At 39.4% G+C, this 10,860-nt stretch overlaps 1 protein-coding gene across 8 annotated transcripts in view; it reads left to right on the forward strand.

Moving 5' to 3' along the window:
* The window catches only part of arhgef28a (Rho guanine nucleotide exchange factor (GEF) 28a), a 142,286-nt gene that overhangs the window by 94,795 nt on the left and 36,631 nt on the right, over positions 1-10,860 (forward strand). For 5 of the 8 annotated variants that reach the window (XM_051688150.1, XM_051688141.1, XM_051688191.1 and 2 more), the window contains 9 exons: positions 483-583; positions 1,379-1,689; positions 2,182-2,371; positions 2,880-2,994; positions 5,891-5,977; positions 8,440-8,482; positions 9,002-9,103; positions 9,861-9,984; positions 10,722-10,857. In XM_051688150.1, the coding sequence (XP_051544110.1) occupies positions 483-583; positions 1,379-1,689; positions 2,182-2,371; positions 2,880-2,994; positions 5,891-5,977; positions 8,440-8,482; positions 9,002-9,103; positions 9,861-9,984; positions 10,722-10,857 (1,209 nt within the window). The remainder of the gene's footprint in view (positions 1-482; positions 584-1,378; positions 1,690-2,181; positions 2,372-2,879; positions 2,995-5,890; positions 5,978-8,439; positions 8,483-9,001; positions 9,104-9,860; positions 9,985-10,721; positions 10,858-10,860) is intronic. The other 3 variants (XM_051688176.1, XM_051688168.1, XM_051688183.1) reach the window with 3 other exon arrangements.

Below are 10,860 nucleotides of genomic sequence, written 5' to 3' on the forward strand. Positions count from 1 at the left end.
GTTTCTCCAGTGGCCATTGTGATGAAACAGCCCTAAATGGTTTGACCTCATTTGTCTCGAGAGCGCAGTGTTGATGTGAGACAGGTGTTATTTGCACATGTGAAAATAAGTGGCGCCAGATTCACGTGAGTCACGAGAGAGAACCAGCAGAGATCTCGAACACGCATCTGATCATATCTGTATTCTGTATAAAGCCAGCAGCGCTCTTTATCATTTTATGTCAGGAGGATTGTTTTGTTTAGTGTTTTTTTTTTTTTTTTTGTAAATTAAAAATTGTAATCCTGCTAGTAATCGCAATTTTCACCAAATGTAACTGTAGTCTGAATACGATGGCTTTTTATGTAACTGTAACAGATTACAGTTACACAATTTTTGTATCCGGATTACGTAACGCAGTTACATGTATTCCGTTATTCCCCAAGCCTGAACACACACACACACACACACAAACACACTGACTTGAGTGTGTTTTATTTTGACAGAGAAGTTGTGTTCCTCTCCTGGCTCCTGCACCCCATTTCAACTTCATTCCTCAGAGGCAGCTGCCGTCAGGCTCACAGCCATGCTCAGAGTCTCCACTAAGGTCAGACACAACACATATCGCTGCTTGCTCAGAATGCCAGATTTAGAGACACTCAGCTATTAAATTTTTCATCTAAATCCCACATCCTCCCTTTAACCTCCTTTCATTTAGCGCCCTTATCTTTTGATTGATCTCTGTGAAAGTCTTAGGGAAAGTCTTTATTTGGTCTGGGCACTTGCATACTGTAGCCTGGCCCCTCAGTCACAATTCTTCTTCTGCCATGTTTTTGCCAAAACAAAACTCTGTGGCTTGACATTATTAAAGACATGCTACTACAATTGTACCAGCAGAATATACGAGACATCAAACTTTGCATTTAAGTTCTCAGACCCAATAACAAAAGAACCATGGCTTTAGTGAGTTTGATTATATTAAATCACTTTATTACTCAGCTCTTTGGAATGCATGATGCTGATTGGTCAGTTGTGGGATTCCACAGTCAAACATTTTTGTATAATGACTACTAAACTGTATGCAACCAATCTCCTACACTGTGCTAGCTTCATGTCTCTCATAGCACTATCTGTTTCTTCTAGCATAATAAAATAATTTCAACTAAAATCAATACTTAATGTCCTTTTATTTATTACTTGGTAAGTAGACATGTAATAAATGGGATAAAGTACAATCATAAAGTATGTCCTTATGGCTAAATAAATCCCTTTAGGATGAAACAAGTCTTGACCCTGATCACCCTGTCTGGGTTTATTTTGCAATAATGACTGGCTGACTGTACATTATCCATTATATACTGCCATTTTGCATGTATGTTTGTGTTCTCTTTTTCTAATTTAGGATGATGACCTCAATATGAAATACTCTGTTTCTGGGGTCACAGAGGACAGTTCTGGGACAGATAGTAAGGTGGGGCAAATGTCGGATACGGGGGTCTTGCCACCAGGGGCATTGGATATGCCCACATCTATTAAGGATGAAGAAGGGCAGAGGGGAAGGCATCCTACCTCTCGTTCTTTCTCTCCACCACTTTTGCCATTCTCCCCCTCATCTCCAGCTGGGTTGGTGCTGGATCGACTCATGCGTGCCTGCCGACCTGTTGAAATGACCTATAACAGTTCAAGCTCTCCTACAGACTCATGCGACCTAAGGTAAGCCTGCTAATGTTAATGTCTATTTAATCCTGATGTGTTGATGGGTTTGTCAGTCAGTTTGGAAGATGTTTTCATAATTAAAAAGGGGCTTTCAGAATCCTTACATGACCTGATCCTATTTTCGCAACAGAATGTTGTTAACAAAGAATCTGTTTTAAATGTAACAAAACAAAGAGCAATTGTACAAGGCCTGTAAAAACAATACAAAATTTATCTGGCCCTGTTTGCTGCATGCAGATGCCCTATAAAGCAGGACGTTTTGCAATTCTCTACTTCCCATTAGTAATGTGTAAGGCCAGACAGGCATCATATAAATTCAAGTCAATCTGAAAAAAAAATTAATGATTTGAAAACTTCTGCACAAAGACTTGGAGTGAAATATGTGGGTAATTGCGCCACACAAAATTTATTATTTACAATGTTTAAGTGATGCTAGTCTTACTCAAAGTGGTTGTTGAGAATTTTTAGAAGTCCTATCCTCTCTCTAAGCCCGAGTCTGGTGGCCTTGGAAATGGACAGTGAAGAGGATGATGATGACGACATTTTAATGAAGAAACCCCTCCCCCAGCCTCACCCTGAGGTCAAAAACAGTGGAGATGTTAAGTTAAACCCCACCCCTGACCTTACCTGCACCCGTTCACACTCCGCCTCTTCTGCCTGTAACTCCACCACAGCAAAGGTACCACACCCACTTTAACAGAACCACAGAACCTGCAGTTGTACAGACATTTCACCTTTCTTTAAAGGTGCGCTCAGTAATTTTTTCCTCATTAAAAATGTTAACTCCTAAAGACATGAATTGTAATTTTGCAATACATGTAGGAAATCATGGCCATTCGCATTAAAATTAAGACTCCCATGATATCAGTAACCTTATAAAAGCTGTTTTATTCTACATGGAGAGGGTCCGCACATGGGGGCTGCCATGTTAGAATCACATGACCAGCCGAATACTACTCGCTTAATCTCAGTAACCATCCTGTTGTCAGTTTAAGTCCAAGATGACACAAAGACAAAAGTTACTGAGTGCACCTTTAACGTGAAGCTTCCGTACACTGAAACAGACTATACATAGATACTGATGACCTTCCGTGAACAGTGTTGCTTTTACCGTCATGGCTGAAGTTTTGAGCATTTTGAGGACACCAGAGATCATGGGTAAAATTGTTTATTATTTTTCTTCTCAGGATGTTGAGCAGGGTATCCGTCTGCGTTCATATTCCTACACCTCCCCCAAAATCAGCCTGCTGCCTCCGCGATTCAGTAGGGACGCCCACCCTCCACCCACCGAACTCAACCAGGGTCAGATCCTCTAAACTTTCTCCCTTCACCTCTCACCTTACCTGTGTAGATTAGGTGCTGTATGATAACCAAAAACAACCTAGTACTGTACTACCACACAAAGCCAAAATTCAGTTATTATGGCAGTACTGAAAATGAATAAAATGGCTTCAAAGTTTTTTTGATTATCCAGCCAACTGTGGACTGCAACTGCAGTCTCACTCTGTTTTCTTTGAATCAGACCAGATTATAACTCAGTTTTGACTAAATGTGTAGTGACTGCATTTTGCCTGCTCAGGGCAGTTTAGATTAGCTTCAAGGATTCAATCAAAGATACAATAAATCACCTTTATCCAACAAATTATAGTATTAACAGATAATCACAGATGTGAACAAGTGAAGTTAAAATGAGACATTCCTATCACATATCAAGCCTCTGAAAGCAACATCTTTTTCTTCTAATTTCTCTTTATATTCACTGAACAGAGAGGTTAAAACATCTCTTGTATTTACAGTCTAATCTGTTTTAAACACTGATAAGATTTGGAGAGATTATATGTAGGATTGATTTAAAACCAATTAAAATATGATACAGTGCATCCGGAAAGTATTCACAGTGCTTCACTTTTTCCACATTTTGTTATGTTACAGCCTTATTCCAAAATGGATTAAATTCATTATTTTCCTCAAAATTCTACAAACAATACCCCATAATGACAATGTGAAAGAAGTTTGTTTGAAATCTTTAAATTTATTAAAAATAAAAAACGAAAAAAATCACATGTATATAAGTATTCACAGCCTTTGCCATGACACTCAAAATTGAGCTCAGGTGCATCCTGTTTCCACTGATCATCCTTGAGATGTTTCTACAACTTGTTTGGAGTCCACCTGTGGTAAATTCAGTTGATTGGACATGATTTGGAAAGGCACACACCTGTCTATATAAGGTCCCACAATTAACAGTGCATGTCAGAGCACAAACCAAGCCATGAAGTCCAAGGAATTGTCTGTAGACCTCCGAGACAGGATTGTATCAAGGCACAGATCTGGGGAAGGGTACATCTGCAGCATTGAAGGTCCCAATGAGCACAGTGGCCTCCATCATCCGTAAATGGAAGAAGGTTGGAACCACCAGGACTCTTCCTAGAGCTGGCCGCCTGGCCAAACTGAGCGATCGGGGGAGAAGGGCCTTAGTCAGGGAGGTGACCAAGAACCCGATGGTCACTCTGACAGAGCTCCAGCATTTCTCTGTGGAGAGAGGAGAACCTTCCAGAAGAACAACCATCTCTTCAGCACTCCACTAATCAGGCCTGTATGGTAGAGTGGCCAAATGGAAGCCACTCCTCAGTAAAAGGCACATGACAGCCCACCTGGAGTTTGCCAAAAGGCACCTGAAGGACTCTCAGACCATGAGTAACAAAGATTAAACTCTTTTGCCTGAATGGCAAGCGTCATGTCTGGAGGAAACCAGGCACCGCTCATCACCTGGCCAATACCATCCCTACAGTGAAGCATGGTGGTGGCAGCATCATGCTGTGGAGATGTTTTTCAACGGCAGGGACTGGGAGACTAGTCAGGATCGAGGGAAAGATGAATGCAGCAATGTTCAGAGACATCCTTGATGAAAACCTGCTCCAGAGCGCTCTGGACCTCAGACTGGTGTGAAGGTTCATCTTCCAACAGGACAACGACCCTAAGCACACAGCCAAGATAACAAAGGAGTGGCTCCGGGACAACTCTGTAAATGTCGTTGAGTGGCCCAGCCAGAGCCCAGACTTGAACCCAATTGAACATCTCTGGAGAGATCTGAAAATGGCTGTGCACCGACGCTCCCCATCCAACCTGATGGAGCTTGAGAGGTCCTGCAAAGAAGAATGGGAGAAACTACCCAAAAATAGGTGTGCCAAGCTTGTAGCATCATACTCAAAAAGACTTGAGGCTGTTATTGGTGCCAAAGGTACTTCAACAAAGTATTAAGCAAAGGCTGTGAATACTTTTGTACATATGATTTTTTTTTTTTTTTTCTTTTTGTTTATTTTATAAATTTGCAAAGATTTCAAACAAACTTCTTCCACATTGTCATTATGGGGTATTGTTTGTAGAATTTTGAGGAAAATAATGAATTTAATCAATTTTGGAATAAGGCTGTAACATAACAAAATGTGGAAAAAGTGAAGCGCTGTGAATACTTTCCGGATGCACTGTAACTTTCTCAGTGTTTATTTATTACAGTGAGCATTTATTTTTATAATTTCTCAATGCGTTACATGGAAATTAAGCTAATGTACCTTTACCATGTGATCTCTTTGGATCTATTGTGTTATGTTTCTTTTAAAATGGTATAACTACAAAATATCTCCCAGTAATTAACAGTTTCTGTTGCAATTACTGCCTCTAAATGACATTAGACTTTTATCATTATGCTTGTTCTATTCCATTCTGTTCAATGTTATCCATCCAACAAAAAAATTAAGTTAGAAATGTCTGATAATTCTTTATGGTCATAAAAGAATTTATGGAAGCAAGCAAAGGTAATAGCCTTTACATTTGATTAGAGGTTACTAGATGCATGTTTAATAGTCACTAACAAACCTGCAGTGAAGATACACACACTACTAACAGATATCTGGAGAGTGGACAACCGTGTCTCAAAGCCAAGCCAGCTGCCCTAACTAGACAGCATTTTTGAAAATGTGGTTTTGTTTATTTTGTGTGCTTCTTGTTTATTTTTGGGATGAAAGAAACTTTATGAATAGAGGATGAAATCACCTGCATATTGGCTCATTCATATCTCAATCGATATTTTATCCAAAGACTTCCAGTTAAATCTGGACTAGCACACACTCCCCTCTCTGTGCCATTATTTGTGTGTAGAGTAGTGAGTAGCAAGTGTAATGTCCGCTGTGTCCTGTAGATGGCGCCCTCTCCAGCAGCAGTGGCAGCAGGTCTCTCCTACAGGCACTGTCTCTGTCTAAATCTCTGTCTCTGCTCAACCCTGTTAGTAAGTACAGCCATGGCAGCACGCCTGCTTGCTTGCTTGGTCGCTTGCCTGCTTGCCCACCAGTTACAACACACGCTACCAACAACAATGCACATAACTGCTCCTAAAACTGCTATGTGTGTTTATGGGAGAGAAAGTTTATAATTAAAAAACGAATAAGTGTTTCCATGCATCCTGGAAAACCTGGAATTTTGCAGTGCAGCTTTCTAGTGATGGAAAAGTCATGGAAAATTAGAAATATACCTAAATGCCCGGTGAATTAATTATTTGTCCTGGAAAATATTTTAGTATAATAGAACTGTTTGACTGTTTTGCTAACAAGGTTTTTTTTTTTACATGCACTAAAAAATAGGATAAGAATCGGGACTTGGAATAGGAGTAAAATACATAAATTTTTATTGTTTTGATGCTGCCGGCAGCTGTGCATTGTGAAACATCGTCAACGGTTAACTGTCATGAACGAATCCCTGACACATACTTTCTCTGCCCATCTGCTGTTGTATTGATGTAGTACAAAATAAGATTTATGTTAACCACAAAAACATTTGAGTCATAAACTTTAGACAATGATAGCGGTTGGACCACTGATTTTTTTTATTTTGAGTTGGTAGCATGGTGATTTGGCCTTCACACTTTGGGGTGTGAATTAATTTTCAATAATTCAGTGATCAGAGTCTGCTTATACCGTGGTTACCACAAGTAGTATATGGAAAACAAGGACGGAATCACGGAATCTAGTCATAAAAATGCCATTAGCTATAAAACGCACAATGTCATGGAATATGACATATTTTGACGAAAATGAATGTTTGAATGCACAGTTAATCAAATTAAAATTGCGATATGTCCTAGTGTGATAATCTGCAAAAGTCTGTGATGCAACTGAATAAATATATAATCAGCAAGTAATGCGTGCTTCAAAATGAATGTGTCAAGCTAGCCGCTCATATACTGAAAACACCTCATCATGATCATCATGTGCACTCTTGTGTGTGTGTGAGATGACAGAGAGCATAGCACTTGGAATTGTGCAGCACATACAGACTATGTATTTATTTAAATCACAGCTTCACAGTGATTAATAATCACACTGGGCCATGTAGCAAACTGTTTATCTGGAGATGAGAAACTACCATCCAAAATACATAAAAATGCCAAAATAAAAGCTACATTTAAATGGATGCATGTATTTTTGCTTAAATATTACATTTGTTGGGCACAGAAAGTGTCCTGGAAATGTCCTGGAAAATTGTGTCTTAAAAAGAATGGGAACCCTGAGTGTGTTTTCATGATATTGTAATGCTGCGGTGTATTGTCTAAATGTCTGTGTATGTGTGTACAGTATGTGTGAGCTCTGTGTTTACCAGTGGTTGCTAATCCCATGGCTTTACTCTGCTTGCTAGTTTTGTAAGCCTAATTGCAGCACATCTGCCTTCATCCTCAAAGTCCTTTATCCTCATTAAATAAGATGTTGTTGGAAAGTAAGGGTGATGTCATCAGTCGGTGGACTGAATGTATTTATAGACTCATCGACTCATTTCTCCTCCATGTCAAACATGTTTCTTTATGATTCTCAAAAAAGCCACCACTAAGTGGCTTTAAAGTGATAGTTCACCCAAAAATGTAAATTCACTCATCATTTACTCACCTCATGCCATCCCAGATGTGTATGAATTTCTTTCTTCAGCATAACACAAACAAAGATTTTTAGAAGAATATCTCAGCTCTGTAGGTCCATACAATGCAACTGAATGGGTGTCAACATTTTTAAGCTCCAAAAATCACATAAAGGAAACATAAAAGTAATCCATTAGACACCAGTGGTTAAATCCATATCTTCAGAAGCAATATGATAGATGTGGGTGAGAAACAGATTAATATTTAAGTCTTTTTTTGCTATAAATTCTTCTCCCTGCCCAGTAGGGGGCAGTATGCACAAAGAATGTGAATCACCAAAAACAAAAGAAGAAGAATGTAATGGTAAAAGTGAAAGAGGAGAGTGATATTAAAAATAACTTAAATATTGAACTGTTTTCCACCCACACCTATCATATTACTTCAGAAGATATGGATTTAACCACTGGAGTCATATGGATTACTTTTATGCTGCATGTATAGGTTTTTTTGAGCTTCAAAGTTCTGTCATTCATTCAATTGCATTGTGAGGACCTACAGAGCTGAGATATTTTTCTATTTGTGTTCAGCAGAAGAAAGAAAGTCATACACACCAGGGATGGCATGAGGATGAGTAAATGAAAGGGATGGTTCACCCCAAAATGAAAATTCTGTGATCATTTACTCATCCTCATGTTGTTCCAAACCTGTATTAATGAATAAATGATGACAGAATTAAAATTTATGAATGAACGATCCCTTTAACAGAAGGGATTTAAATTATAAAATCCACAAAGGCATATTAGTATATAATATGTATTTCAACATTAGTATTCTCTCCTCCACAGAACACCGTGCCTGCAGCATGTCAGAGCAGCCTCAAGAGAAAAGGTAATGCAGACCTTTAAAGCTGGGGTCATGTCCCCTGATTCGTCCATTAGGTATTAACCAGAGAATAAAAAAAATTTGTGCAGTGTCTGATGACAGGGTTGCCAGGCGACAGAGTGCTTCCTGTTGATTTGAAGGTTATGTTGCCTTTTTCAGGTGCTAACCTTTTAAAGTAAATGGCTGCAGTGGGAGAATTTTAATGGAGATCAAAAACATTAATGACAATGTAAATAAAAAGATATGTGCATGTTTGTTTGATCAGAGCACCTTGTCTGTTGTAATGGACTTCCTTTATCATCATAATAGCCATATCTTTCAACTTATTTCCAGATGGTATTTTAAAATCTCCCCCATTCTTTCACGCATTTTTTTTACTGCAAAGCACAACAGCGCCATCCAGGGACTGTCTGTGTGTGTGGATAAATTAGAGTGGAAATGCAGAATGATGTGTATCTGGTGTGTGTGTGTGTGTGTGTGTTCGCACCCTATAAACACTCAGTGTGCTGTACTGTACCTCTATAGGGAGTTAAGGTTCCGTAGGCGTGCTCAGTCGGCTGATGATGAGACCAGTGAAGAGCTGGCCGACTCCCTTCAACACCTCACACTCTCCGAATTCCTCAAAGAGTATGTCAATACAGTGCCCCTAGTTCCAAAACACCAACCACTCACTTGGCATGACCCTCTTAATAACCTAACCTATATGTAGCTCCCCCAAAGGCCTCTAACTGTAGTATCCGAAATGCACTGTCATCCACTGGCATGAAGTCACGTCTGATGCTTTTTAAGTTTCGTTAATTAACTCCAAATGGTGATGTTGCTTCACTGTTGACTAAAATATGTTATAACTCTTAAACCCTGCTGTAAAGACCAGTGTAGCTGTTCAACAGTTTATGATGTGTTTTGGATGCTGGTCAGCAAGCACCGAGCTTAGCTGGTTTAACCATGTTTTGCTGGTGAACAGCTTGGCAATTCTGGTCCAACAGTTAGGCTAGCACCAAACCAGAACTACCTAGCATAAATCAGCCTAGACCAGCATGGAAAGTAATACTGATCTTTTCAGCAGGGAAGCCTGAGTGTTTGTGGTCTAGCTGTGTTTTTCTGTCCTTGTTTTAAAACTCACCTCCCACCAAACAAAGGTTTGTAATCAGGTATATATGAAATGCAGAGAATGTTCCCACTGCTCAGGTGGTATGCCCTGGTTATGGAAACGGAGGGTAATGATTAATTATTAATTTTCCTGTAGCTAGGAAAAGAATGCATGACTTACCCTGAAACAATTACATTAATTAAACTACCCACCCTCTGTATCATGGTCAGCTGGTATGGTACAGGGCATGTGTTTGTGATTATGATGTTAACCATGTGATTAATTGTGTTGCAGGATCGAGGAAGAGGAATGGGACAAATATATCATCCCTTCCAAGATGGAGTCTGAAAAATACAAAGTCAGTCGCACGTTTAGTTTCATCAAGAGCCGGATGTATAGCACTCGCAACAAGAACAAGGTAAACACAGTGAGTTTAACACAGAGCACACATTCTGAAACTTCCACCCTATCTTTTAGAAGATGATTTTTCTTCAGTGCAGTTTCAGTTGGGCTATATACTGTATATCGATCATAAAACAATACTCAGGGTTCCCACGGTCATGGAAAACCTAGAATTTCAGGGAATTTTATAAATTGTGATTTCCAAGCCTGGAAAACTCATGGAAATTATTGAAATCTTAAAAAGTCATGGACATTTCGATAGTAAATATAAAATTTTCTAGTTATGGCTCAGCTCTAAAACATGAGAAAAAAAACATCACCTAGAAATTACTCTTTTTAAGTGAAATCTTTTGAAAATGACTTAAAAATGCAGTAATCACAAAATGTCTGGTAAAGTTGTGGAAATTTGTTGTTAAAAAATACTGTACCAGTTCTTCCTCACTGTGTCCCTTTAATAACCATCCAATGAGGAAGGAGAACAAAGAAAAGAGGGGAAAGACTGACCATTAGACCCCAAAACAACGAGAGGACTTCATTTTAATCATTAAACCTCCTTTCACCTGTAACTTTTTTACCAGTGCCAAACTGTCCCGCAGCCTTTTTTTGCCACACAGGCATGTCAGACTTATGCGAACTTCACAAGCCGAAAACTTGTTGAGATGAAAATGTTGAGTTTCATGTACGATCATGGCAATGGGAACTTTGGTCTTGTGGACTATCGGTGATCTCATGGCTTCCCCTTGGTTCTTTAAGGGGAAAGGGAAGGAGAGAGAGACCAAAGACAAGCAAGTCAATAGACACCAGTTCTCAGCAGGATCTGTCCTGGGGTCGACACTTTGTGAGATCTGCAGCAAGCCAGCCAGTGGGAAGGAAGTCCTCCACTGCACATGTG

This window comes from Myxocyprinus asiaticus, chromosome 4 (genome assembly GCF_019703515.2).
Source record: "Myxocyprinus asiaticus isolate MX2 ecotype Aquarium Trade chromosome 4, UBuf_Myxa_2, whole genome shotgun sequence".
Taxonomy (NCBI): Eukaryota; Metazoa; Chordata; class Actinopteri; order Cypriniformes; family Catostomidae; genus Myxocyprinus; species Myxocyprinus asiaticus.